The 13,529-nt window shown below is 37.5% G+C and overlaps 1 protein-coding gene across 1 annotated transcript in view; it reads left to right on the top strand.

Moving 5' to 3' along the window:
* Ube2g1 (ubiquitin conjugating enzyme E2 G1) overlaps positions 1–13,529 on the top strand; it is a 73,875-nt gene that overhangs the window by 50,195 nt on the left and 10,151 nt on the right. The window contains exons 2-3 of the mRNA XM_028787284.1: positions 2,155–2,257; positions 12,140–12,237. Of these exons, the coding sequence (XP_028643117.1) occupies positions 2,155–2,257; positions 12,140–12,237 (201 nt within the window). The remainder of the gene's footprint in view (positions 1–2,154; positions 2,258–12,139; positions 12,238–13,529) is intronic.

Genomic DNA, 13,529 nt, shown 5'->3' with positions numbered 1-13,529 from the left:
GGGATGGCTCAGTAAAGTGTTCAAGGTGGAAGCTTGAAACCTAAGTTTAGAGCCCTATACTCATATAAAACTTGGTATAGAAACACATACTTATAGCTCCAGGATTGGAGGGGCAGGTTGATACTAGTGGCCCACCAACCAGACAATGTAACTGAAAAGATTGAAATGAGATAACTCATGTAGAAACCTATTGCCCATAATTCTTACGCCTTTATCACACCAAATTACAACCAACACTAAAGTATATATGTGTATTCTTTTCTAGTAGCCAGCAACATAGTTGGGAATCAGTGAAAGGTATATATGTATAAACATAATAAGACTAAAATTCAAATCATATCTTAATTGTATCATAAAAATCTATTCAAAAGAAAAACAAGCCTGATATTTTAAAATATAGTACTGATTTTATCTGTTTGCTTTGCCTATTAGATTTCTAAAATCTGTTCAAAATTCAAGAAAAGAAGTTCTTTGTTTTAAAATACAATTTAATTCTTTATTTTTATTATTTTTTTTGTTGCTGTTGCCATGTTGGGGTGTACATTAATTACTTTATTGTTACTTTGACAAAATAATTGATCAAAACAACTTCAAAACGAAGTGTTTATTTTAGTTTACGGTTCATCAACTATGTAATCATGCCTGGGAAGGTGTGAATAGCTGCTGTATGACAGCAGCAAAATGATGGCCTGGGGTATGAGTCTTGGTATTCTGCTTCACAGTCCTTAGAGAATGGTTCCAACCACATTCCAAGTTAAACTGTTTTGGAAACACCCTCAGACATGCACAAGAGGTGTGTCTCCCTAGTAATTTCACATTCAAGTAGGTTGAGAAATGAAGATGGACCTGATAGCAGTACATGAAGTTGTAGTTGTTGAACTAAAACCACCTTTGATTGCCCAAAGAGTTAATGCTTCCAGTTACCAGCACACTCTGTTCGGCATTTTATAATACTCTGTGTTGCATTACACTTGCTTTCATGATTAGATGGCCTGTTTTGAGGATGATGGCAACTACAATAAGAGAATCATATACTCATTTAAATTTTTGGCAAGACCTTTCTGAACTGCTCTTAAACATGTTTTGTCCTCACTCACTGTCCAATTTGAACCAGTCAGCCCTCCGCTCTCCTGACAATTAAATAATTGATAGTTTCTCTGGTGATTGTTGTTTATACTCACTATCATGATTCTTATGCTGACTTCAAAGATGATAGTATATTAAAATTATCAAATTATATAGTATACAGAGATACCTCTAATGTCAGTTATACTTCCTTAAAGCTATTTGAAAAACTCATATGATCTGCCTATTACAAAGACATCCTTATTTTATTAAGCCCATCTCTGTAAACTCTTTTTTTTTTTTTTAAGATTTATTTATTTTTATTTATGAGTACACTGTAGCTGTCTTCAGACACACCAGAAGAGGGCATCAAATCTCATTACAGATGGTTGTGAGCCACCATGTGGTTGCTGGGATTTGAACTCAGGACCTCTGGAAGAGCAGTCAGTGCTCTTAACCACTGAGCCATCTCTCCAGCCCCTCTGTAAACTCTTAAGGCTATACTTTTCCTAACCTATTGTTTGATGATCCTTTGTTGGCCTTTGTTTCCCTACCTTACTAGTTCCTTGTCTCTATTCTTCTTTTCTGCCCTCATCATCCATTCTACATGGCAGAACACTGCTTAGAAGAGAAAAATCTTATGATACCATCACTATTTCTGTAGGCACCAGCTAGTCTTAGAAAGCTATTCTTGTTGAATAGTTGAATGTACCTCAAAGTATCATGGCAAGTAGACAGATGTTAGTATAAGTAAGAGTTGATAAAACTTTCCAATGTGAAAGTGCTTTTGGTTGTTTATAAAATAAAATCTTTTGTGAGAATAGGCCTTATTTGCATTTTGATAGCCTCTCATAAAACCTACCCTGAATGCTAAGAGCTTGTTTGGATCCCAGGGTAGATGTAGGAAGACAGAACAATTCCATCTGGATAGGTTGATGTACCCATGGCTTCCTTGTTGTATGGGAATGTTGTAGTCATGAGGCAGCATTTTAATAGTTTTCATAGTTTATGACTTTTTTGGTCATTCTGTAATTTACCTGTTGAGAAAAACTGTTTTAAAGTTTTTATTGAAATTTTCTTTTTCCACAGAACTCAACAAAAATCCAGTGGAAGGCTTTTCAGCAGGTTTAATAGACGACAATGATCTCTATCGTTGGGAAGTCCTTATTATTGGTCCTCCAGATACGCTTTAGTAAGTATACTGGAATTGACATCTTCAAATAGTTACTCCTTCAACTAAAATTAAAACTTAATTTTGAAAATTGAAAAAAATTTAAAGGAGCAAGGAAAATGGTTGTATGTAATATCATTTCAGTTTGATCATGTGTAGAGACTTTGTGTTATGCTTGAAGCTGTAATCTTCTAAAACCTTTTTTTAAAAAGATACCTTCAGAAATTTAGGCAATCTTGCTGCTGAAATAAATCTGTTATGAAAAGGGTTTTTCTAGTAAGGCTATATGTAAACAACTTTTTTGCCCCCTCTCCACCTCCCGCTGACAGGGTTTTTCTGTGTAGCCGTAGCTGTCCTGGAACTCTCTCTATAGACCAGGTGGGCCTCAAACTCAGAGATCTGCCTGCTTCTGCACCAAGTCCTGGGATTAAAGATGTGTGCTACTACTGCCTGGTTGTAAATAATTTATATACATACATACATACAACACATACATACATATATACATACATACACACACATACATACATATTCATTCTAGAAATTAGGAGATTAAGTTTTGCAAGCTCGGTGGAGACAAGAAAAACTCATCTCTGATTATGTATCTGAGTGTGCTTTTGTGGGATTATGTTCTTGAGAATGAAGGTGCTCTAGGAGGCCACACGTGTTGGATCCCTTGGAGCAGGAGTAACACCTGATTATAAGTCGTTTGATATGAGTATTGAGAATCAAATTCACGTCCTTTAGAGGCCATTGCTCAGGCCAAAAAAAGGAAAAAATCCTATGGAATTTAGAGAGATATTTCAGCAGTTAAGAGTACTGAGGCCCTAGGTTCAATTCCCTATGGAAATGATTTTCCTTCTCATGTTTACCTTGCCTTGACCCCAAAGGAAACACCATAATTAAGGAAGAAAGTTTTACTGGGTTTTTTAAACACCACTTTAAAAAAAAAATAATTTTTATTTTATGTTCATTAGTGTTTTGACTTCATGTAGGTCCTGATCCTCTGGAACGGGAGTTACAGATGGGTGTGAGCTGCCATGTGGGTGCTAGGAATTGAACCCAGGTCCCCTGGAAGAGCAACCAGTGCACTTAACTGCTTAGCTACCTCTCCAGCCCCAGTTTTACTGTTCTTAATGCCTTATTATTTATTAAAGAGTAAGACTGCAAATTTTTCTTTTTAAAAACAAGAGTTCTTTTTTATTTAATTAAATCAATTAATGTCTATGTGTGTGGGTGTTCTGCATGCATGTATGTGCACTGTGTTTGGTACCTGAGGAGGTGCATAGCATGGAACCTCTAGAACTAGAGTTACAGATGGCTGTCCCCCATGCACCATGTAGGGGCTGGGAATTGAACCTAGGGCCTCTGGAAGACCAGCCAGTACACTTAACTGCTGAGACATCTCTCTAGCTCTGAGATTTTTACATACAATGTATTCTGTATGTATGTGTCTTAAGACTTAAGGGAACTTTCAAGGTCTATTTTAATAATTTAATAATAACCTGTCCTCTACAGAATACCATTTATAGTAGTTTATATGACTTAGTGTTAGGACGTAAAATAACCTATTAACTGACTACCAGTTGTTTAAAATGAGGCAAATGACCTTGAGAGTGGTAAGGACAAACCTAGATCTCTAGATCTGCAGTTCTTTGGGACTGCACTTCCTTGATGTTAGTCCTCCCTGACCCAGCCCTCAACTAGCTGTTTTTTCAACTACCTCAAACAGCTGGTAAAAAGTGTATTTAAAAAAATGAAGGGCTGGTGAAGATGACTCAGTTGGTAGATGTTTGCTGTAGAAGTATGATGACAATTCCCAGAACCCATGTATAAAAAGTTTACTGTAGTGGCCTGTGTTTGTAATCCCAGCACTCCTGTTGCAAGATGGGAGATAGAGATAGAAGAATTAACCCTGTTTGTTATCTTGAAGTAGAAATGAGAGGAGCTGCCTTATGGAAAAAGAGAGGAAATAAGTTAAAACAAAGCAATGTGGGAGTTCATGTTTTACGTAGTGGGGAAAGGGGGTGGTTCATGCTTTGTTACAGTTTTAGTAATGATAATTGTTGCTCTTATGTTTCTTTGAGGTATATAGCATTCATTAATTTTGCAAGTTGATTTAGGTGATTTTGGTCATGTCATGGCATTAGGATTCTTCGGTAGCTGCCAGTAGTAGCCACTGGAAACCAGTTTAGAAATACTCTCTCACAATCACGTTGTTTGAGGTAAATTTCTTAAATTTTGCAAACCATACTATGTATGAACCTAACACAGTTCTGGTCTGTTCTTCATGTTTATTCTTCTAGGTTTAAAATAGTGCTTGATTTTTTTTCCCCAGTCACAGTGCCTCAAGGGGGTACATAGGAACATTCTGATGATAGAATTCTATTTACCTTTAGTGTAGGTATAAAAATAATGAGAGTTATTCTCCTAAACCAAGTTCTTTTTTTTTTTTTTTTTTTTTTTTTTTTGGTTTTTCGAGACAGGGTTTCTCTGTGTAGCCCTGGCTGTCCTGGAACTCACTCTGTAGACCAGGCTGGCCTCGAACTCAGAAATCCACCTGCCTCTGCCTCCCAAGTGCTGGGATTAAAGGCGTGCGCCACCACCGCCCGGCCTAAACCAAGTTCTTATGGAGCATTGTTTAGGAATTGTTTAGGAATCCAGGCTTAAGCTTCAACTCTTAAGGGCTCAATGAATTTTTTATCGTTACATGCATTTGTGTCAAGTATTATTAGTTGATCAATGAACGAACACATTACACTTCCAGGTTTTTAAAAGATAGCTATTAGAGCATGTGTGCAAACTTTTAATCCCAGCACCAGGCAGCGGGGCTACATAGTGAGACCCTGTCTCAAAATAAAGTCCATTTTTTTTTTTTTTTAAAGTCCAGCTTTTAAGGCCATTTTAGTTAACAGGTCATTCTTTTTACTAACCCCATTTTACTGCTCCTCCTTGTGTGTGTGTCCATGTCCCAACCTCAGCTATTCTGTTGTTTCTTTTTTAAGGATATTTGTTTGTTTACTTAGTTCTTTGAGACAGGTGTGTGTGTGTGTGTGTGTGTGTGTGTTTGTGGTGCTTTGGTTGTCCTGGAACTTACTCTGTAGACCAGGTTGGCCTCAAACGCAGAAATTTGCCTGCTTTTGCCTCCTGAGTGCTGGGATTAAGAGGTGTGTGCGGTCACTGCCCAACTTGTTTTCATTATCTTTAATTATATGTACATGTTGTAGAAATTTTAAATCCCAATCCAGGGTTTCTACTCCACTTTTGATCATTCAGTTTCCAGATAAACGACACATTCAACCTTTATATTTGTATGTAATAAGCCCAGTTAAGAACTGGGCAGATATCTATTCTCTATGCTGTTATTTCTATTTCCCAATCAGTAGTCCCATTATATAATTTGCCATGTTTCATCTGGGCTGCTCGTAACTACAACTGACCAATCAACATGACCATTATTTGATGATTCATCTAACCCGTGGCAGCTTCTCCGCCATTCACTTCCTTTTCTCCCTTTCTTGAAGTTCTCCTCTGACCTCCAGCCCAGGAATCCTAATCCCTGCTTATGTCTCTTGGTTGTGGGCATCTTTATTTACCAATTAGAAATAACTTGGGGGCAAGGTCATATAGCATCAAGTCTACTTTTAGGATCCTCTGTTCTTTGGGGCAACCAGGTCTTTAGGAACAGGTATTGGCATTAGAATAAAAGCAACATCAAGCCAACCCACTGCATATACAGGTCTGTGTGTAAGTATGTGTATGTGAGTGGAATTGCTTCTCAGAGGCTGAACTTGTAAGATCTCCTTAGAACAATGCTTGTAGGTGGTTGTGAGCCACCTGACCCCTCTAAGAGGATCAGTGTTGTTAACTGCTGAACCATCTGTCCAGCTCTGGTTGTGGGATTATAAAATGTATCTCTTACTGTATGTTTCTAAAAGTGTTGGCTGTTGATTTGTGATGTGAATAGCAGACACGTTTGTGGCAACTTTGAACTTGCTAATGAGACACATGGCCACTTTATCCAGTGCTTTTCTGAAATCCTTTCTTTGTTCAAGGAAGATGAGAACATGTGCCTGTGATAGGTTCTGAGAAAATAGCTAGAAAGGTGTCAAGACAAAGGACAGAGAAAAGACTTTGTAAATGGAAGTTTTAAAAAAATGTTAGTTTAGGGGGAGGTAGGCACTAGGACAATTTTATTAGAGTTTGAAAGAAAAAACCCAAATCTGGCAAACTAAATCTTAGTAGCTTTTTAGTGGAGGACAATGGAGGAGAGAAGGAAAAAGGCCATGTTATTTAAACTGGCCACATAACAGGTTGGTTTACATGAGTGTGGCAGGAATTAGGGGAGAGCTTAGAAAAAGAATAAGGAAACACAAAATGTCGGGGGAAGAGCCCAATGTGTTAAGGCAGTGGTTTTCAACCTGTGGGGCACAATCCCATGGGGTTGTTGAATGATTCTTTCATAAAGGTCACATATCAGATACCATCCTGCATATCATATTTACAATTATGATGCATAACAATAGCAAAATTACTGTTATGTAGTAGCAGCAAAAAATAATTTTATGGTTGGAGGTCACCACAACATAAGGATTGCAACATTAGGAAGGTTGAGAAATACTGTGTTAAGGAAAGCATGCTTAGAAAAGAAAGATTAAGAAGACAAGGAAAAGCAGACAGACTTAAATGTCATTTACAAGACTGCTAATTCTAATTAAATGCTTTATAGAATGTTTTATTAAGTTCTTAAAAAGCGCCGGGTGGTGGTGGTGCATGCCTTTAATCCCAGCACTTGGGAGGCAGAGGCAGGTGGATTTCTGAGTTCGAGGCCAGCCTGGTCTACAGCGTGAGTTCCAGGACAGCCAGGGCTACACAGAGAAACCCTGTCTCGAAAAACCAAAAAAAAAAAGTTCTTAAAAAGCACTTACTGACTTAAATGCAAGGAAGTGATCTTGTAGTTGCTTCAACAGTGTGAAGAGGATAGAGTGATTGAAAATAAGTTAGCATGGATTTGAGTGATATTTAAATCTCAGTTCATGGCCATATAATGGCTTGAAGTATTGGCTCAGAGAAAATACTATGCCAAATCCAGTAAAAATATGGTATACTGTTTTGTGATTGTATAACTAACCTTCACTTAGTCACTAAAGGACATTCCACACTATTTACAGTCTATGTAATCGGTGCCTAGTACATTTAAGTGTTACTTTAAGACTGATAGTTGCTAGAGCTGTTACACAGAGAAACATCTTGAAAAACAAAAAGACTGATAGTTATGAGTATTTATGTAGTTATTTTACCCATCTTAACCTAGCAAAATTTTTTTGTAATTAATCCTGTATTCAATATTGAGTTTTTCTAGTGCTGCCAAGAATAGATTTTCTTAGCCAGGTGTGGTGGTACATGGCTTTAATCCCAGCATTTGGGAGGCAGAGGCAAGCTGATCTTTGAATTTGAGGCCTGCCTGGTCAATAGAGAGAATTCTAGGACAGCCAGTGCTACTACACAGAGAAACCCTATCTTGATCCAAACCCCTTCTTCCAAGTAACTTTTCTTGTGCTTGTAATGTTTGGAAAGGAGGACCAAGATCTCTAGGCAAGTGCTGGACCACTGACAGACTCAGCGTCCCAGAATAGAGTTTTTTTTTTTTTTTTTTTTTTTTTTTTAATTTTAAAGGGGTCTTGATATGTAGTTTGGGTCACTTTAAATTCAATACATCTCCTGCCTCATACTTTTCAGTGCTAGATTATAGGCATGTAACACACCCAGTTAAGACTTTTGTGATTTGCCGGGTGGTGGTGGCGCACACCTTTAATCCCAGCACTTGGGAGGCAGAGGCAGGCGCATTTCTGAGTTCGAGGCCAGCCTGGTCTACAGAGTGAGTTCCAGGACAGCCAGGGCTACACAGAGAAACCCTGTCTCGAAAAACAAACAAACAAACAAATAAAATAGAACAAAAAATAAGACTTTTGTGATTTAATTTATGAAAATAGTAAAAGCAGGTTTTGTGCCAGAAATATGATCTTGGTTTTTCAAATGTTCAGCAGTTGGTTATATAACTCTTTAACATCATGTTAATTGTTCTAATACTTTTTGTATCAAGAAATAGTTTTACTTCACTGCTACTTTAACATTCTTTTCCTCCCCATAGCCATATCTTTTTATGTTTGAACAATAATAAATACATTCTATCTACTTTATTTTTACCCTATGAGTTTTTTTTAATTACTCTGTGATAACTTGATTCCCAAGTTTGTATAATCACAGATTGGCTGCCACTAAGCAAGGTTTTTGTGGTGGTGGTGGTGGTGGTGGTGGTGGTGGTGGTGGTGGTAAAATGGAGTGGGAGAGGAACAGGTATCCTTAGGTAAAGTAGAGGATAAATGAATCCATAAAAAAAATTTGGAGGGGTAGTGGCAACTTTTTAGTATGAGAATCCCAGTCAGATATTGTGAAGCTTTTGAATGAATTAAATCAACCAAAATGAAGTGACCTGGGAGAATTGAGGTGTAGAGATTTTATGGAGGCTGTTCTTTTTTTTTTTTTGGTTTGGTTTGGTTTTTTCGAGACATGGTTTCTCTGTGTAGCCCTGGCTGTCCTGGAACTCACTCTGTAGACCAGGCTAGCCTCGAACTCTCGAACTCAGAAATCCGCTTGCCTCTGCCTCCCAAGTGCTGGGATTAAAGGCTTGCGCCACCACCGCCCGGCTATGGAAGCTGTTCTAATCCCCTTTTTACATATATTCTTGGCTCTTTTCTGGATTTGTAGCTTTCCCAAATTCTCTACTTATTTTCTACTCTAATTATAAAATGTTTATCTTTAAAACTAATTACTTTCTTTTTAATCCCTGATATCTGTGCTACATTTTATGTTTATCCCTCCATGGGAAAGAAAAGACAGCTTAAAAAAAAGACTTTAAAAAAGTTATGTTCATGTGTCTGAATGAATTATATGAACATCAATCATGTGGGTGCAGGTGCCCTTGGAGGCTAGAAGAAGGCATTGGATCCCCTGAAATTGGAGGAACAGGCAGCTGTGAGCTGCCACATGCGGATGCTGAGAACTGAACCTTTGCAAGAGCAGTAAGTGCTCTTAACCTCTGTGTCATTTCTCCAGCCTTATATCATTCCCTTTTCATGGTTATGCTTTCTACTAGCTTTATTCTACTAGCTAATTTCTGATGACTTATTATTTGGAGGCAGAGTCTTAAATATCCCAGGCTAGCTTTCAATACCTTGCTATGTATTAGAGAAGGACCTCTATTCCTAGTTGTCTTTCTGCTAGTGTCCTCTCATTAGAAACTAGTTTTCTTCCCTTTTTAAAGCCTTTAATTTGTTTTATGTACAACCCTCTTTTAATTCCCCCACCCCTAGAAACAAGAGAAAAGATCTTTTATCTTTCTCAGGATGATAATGGTCTTTATTATGTGGCTTAGGCTGGCCTTGAACTTAATTACCTTGAGTTGACTGGCATGCACAACCACACAGACTCTCCATATTTAAGTGTTAAATTTTCTCATGCAAATTAATCCCTTCATTGTGTGCTTTCTTTACCATTTTTCCATTTACTCTTTTGTGGACTTTTTCTTAACTGCTTTCATCAAGTGTGAAAACTCTTTTTACGTTCTGAGCCTTCAGCTTACCTCTTTACTATTTGGAAATAGTTGATATTAATAGCATGCCCTGCCCCCACCTCCTTAATGTGTTGATAGACCCTGTGCATGCAGTAGTTAGGGAGTCCAGAAGAGGGTATCTGATAGCTGGGAACTAGAGTTACAGAGTTAGTCTCCATGTGGGTGTTGGGAATTGAAGCCTGGTCTTCTGGAATATCAGTCAGTCCTCCACAACTGCTGAGTAATCTCAGACATTTTTTTAAACACGAAAAAAAGCAATGAAAAACAATATTTATAATTAAAATTTCAACCTGTACTGAAAAAATGTGCAAAGAATAAAGTTAAAAGGATCCCATGTCTTACATCCTACAGTTAATTATTGTTATATGTAATGTGTTGTTCCTGTTGTTGTTGTTGTCGTCGTCATCATCATCATCATCATCTGATTTTTTGTTGAAACAGGGTTTCCCTATGTATCTCTGACTGTCCTGGAATTCTGGAAACCAGACTGGTCTCCAACGCAGAGCCTGGCTGTTTTCTTTTGAGATAGGGGGGTCTCTGTCATTTTCTTTTTCTTTTCTATATTCTTTTTAAAGATTTATTTATTTTGTGTTTATGTCTACACTGTAACTGTCTTCACACACACCAGAGGGCATCAGATCCCATTACAGATAGTTATGAGCCACCATGTGGTTGCTGGGAATAACTGGAGACCTCTGGAAGAGCAGTCAGTGAGTGCTCTTCTAACCTCTGAGCCATCTTTCCTGCCCCTCATATTTTTTTTTAAGTATACATACATAACAATATCTCCACTCATAATCCCTCACCACAACCCTCCAAGCTCATAATCACAGGGAATAGAGACTCTACCTAAACTTGAGGGAAGAAGAGCAGCTTCTGTTGAGTGATTAACATTACGCATAGGCTTAAACAGACCAGCACATAGTCGGTAGGATTTGAGCCTTTGTGTGAAGAAAAGGGTTTCTAGTCCATTGCCTTAACCACTTGGTGGTGACCACAGCTGTTTCTATTTTTATGTTAGTGTACAAACATCTGTTCTCATCTTTTAAAAATTACTTGTTAGTGTGAGTGTGCATAATGTATATGTGGGTGTGTGCTCCACAGCATAAAGAGGCCAGAAGACAAATTTGTAGGGTTTGTTCTTTCCATCCAGCTTTAAGTGGATTTTGGTGATAGAGCTCAGGTGTCAAGCTTGTGTCTCAAGTCCCTTTATTTCCTGAACCATCTTATCAGTCCAATAAACAACTTTTTTGAGATTGGGTCTTAACTGTGTAGCCCAGGATGGCAGGTGCTAGAATTCCACATGAATATCACCATTTAATCATTTTTGCTTCCTAAGGCTGACTTGGTCTCTTTTAGCTGTATGGACAGTTGTGAGCTGCCATTTGGATGCTGGGAATTAAAACTTACATCCTCTGCAAAAATAACTGATCTTAATAACTGAAAAGTCTCTATAGTTTCCAGTTAGAATTTATATATTCATCTGCTCAGGGATTGCTATCCACAGTGGACTGGGTCCTCCCATGTCAATCATCAGTCATGACAATCTTTCACAGACATTATCACAGGCAAATATGACCCAGAAAATTCTTTAAGTGTTCTCCTTTCAGGTGGTTCTAAGGTCAAGTAGATAATAAAAACTAACCAGGACACAAGTTATTTTCAGAGTGTTACTGGGTAGTATATTAGACAGTGCAGACAAAGAACATCAATATTGCAGTATTTCTACTCTGGTCAGTAGTATAAAACCTCTTTGGGAAAACTTTTTATTTACTACAGTCCTTCTAGTGCAGTTTAGTATATGATGAAATGAACAAACAAGTAGATAATAAAAGTGTGGTAGTCTGGTCCCAGATAGGGAAATCACAAGATATATGTCTAAACTTTAAGATGAGAAAGAGGTTGATGGGTATGGCCAGAACAGAGAAGAGCATTTGAAACCAATATAGAAAATTCAGCAACTTGAATCATGTAGACAAGATTAAACTTCCTCAATTTCATTTGAAGACATGTACTGAATAGACTTATACCATATCACCAATGATCTGATCTGGACACCTCTGTTTCCAAGTGTTCCTTTTATTTTTACTAACTACCTGAGAGTTTAATATTTGTGGTGATTTATTAAATTATGTATTTGTATTCAGGAAACTATTTTTTTTGTCTACCTTTTGTTGTTTTATCTTTTGTACCCTTTTATTTGTCTGATTGAGTACTTGTAAAGAATAACTTAAATGCATAAACTTGGTTTTTCTTTTATTTTTTTTCAGTGAAGGTGGTGTTTTTAAGGCTCATCTCACTTTCCCTAAAGATTATCCCCTCCGGCCTCCTAAAATGAAATTCATTACAGAAATTTGGCACCCAAATGGTAAGTTTTCTAATTTTACTTTCACATTTGAAAATATGATGATTTGTCACTAAAGAAAGATTTCACAACTGTCTCAGTGCTCAGTGATTTTTATATTTTTTGTGAATATGGTCTTGTAATTGACTCTAAATACAAAGGTGTTTTTGACCGTCTGCCCCCCCCCCCCCCCTTTAGTTTTCTGAGTATTGGAGATGAGGAGTAGTAGGTTTGAGTTCTAGGTCATCCTGGACCTCACTATGTAGCTAATGCTGGCCTTGAACTCCTGGTAATCTTTATGCCTTAGGGTTGCCAATTGATTGGCTTGCAGGCAAGAGCCACTACCACACTGTTTTTTTTTTTTTTTTGAAAATACCCTTTTAAGACATGGTCTCTGGGTTGGGAATCTAGTTCAATTGGTGGAGTGCTTACAGAACATACACAAAACCTTGGATTTGATCTCCAACATTACATAAAATGTGTGTGATGATGCAAACATGTAATCTTTTAGCTACATAGCAAAGAACATTCATTGTAAAGGTATATGCTAGAATCTTATAGATAGCACCATTATTCATGTTGTCTAGAAAGTGGCAATAATACTAGTGCCTATCAGTTGATGAAAGTAAAAGCAAAACATTGCATATACATATAATGAAACATGATTTGATAAAAAAAGAAAAATGTTTGGTATGGTTAACAAAGTGAAACCCGATCCTTGATATCTGTTGGCGTCTGCCCTCACATGTACAACCACACACAGGCACATATTTATTTATACATGGAAAAGAAATAATTTTTTTCAAGGAAATGACAGTTGGAGGCAATTGTTGAATTCATTTAATAATTCCACTTATGAAATGTCTAGAATATGCAACTCTGAAGACTCAAAGTATATTCATGGTTGCTTAGAACTGCTGGAGAGTTTGATTTTGCTTGGAGGGGAGGCGGTGACGAAAGTTTCTAAAAATGCATGTGCTTTGTTTGTATAACTGAGAAGTGTACTGTATGGAAACAATCGGATTGTATGCTTCAAATAGTTGAATAATGTGGTGAGTGTTAGGGATATCTGGTAAAAGTGTTCAGTGAGTAAAAGTTCTTGCCATGTAAGCCTAGTAATCTGAGTTTGATCCTTGGAACCCATATAGAGGTCGAGATTGCATCCACTAAGTTATGCTTTAGCCTCTACACATGGGCTGTGGCATGTATGTTCATAGATACACACAATAATAATAATAAATCATTTCAGAAAGTACTACATGGATAATAATTGGTGTAGCTTAGATGTATTCCAGTTTAGACCTCTTCCCCCCCCC

This window comes from Grammomys surdaster, unplaced genomic scaffold, assembly GCF_004785775.1.
Source record: "Grammomys surdaster isolate TR1022 unplaced genomic scaffold, NIH_TR_1.0 125621, whole genome shotgun sequence".
NCBI lineage: Eukaryota > Metazoa > Chordata > Mammalia > Rodentia > Muridae > Grammomys > Grammomys surdaster.
The sequence above is the reverse complement of the archived record's forward strand: the minus strand, read 5'-3'. Positions and strand labels throughout refer to the sequence as shown.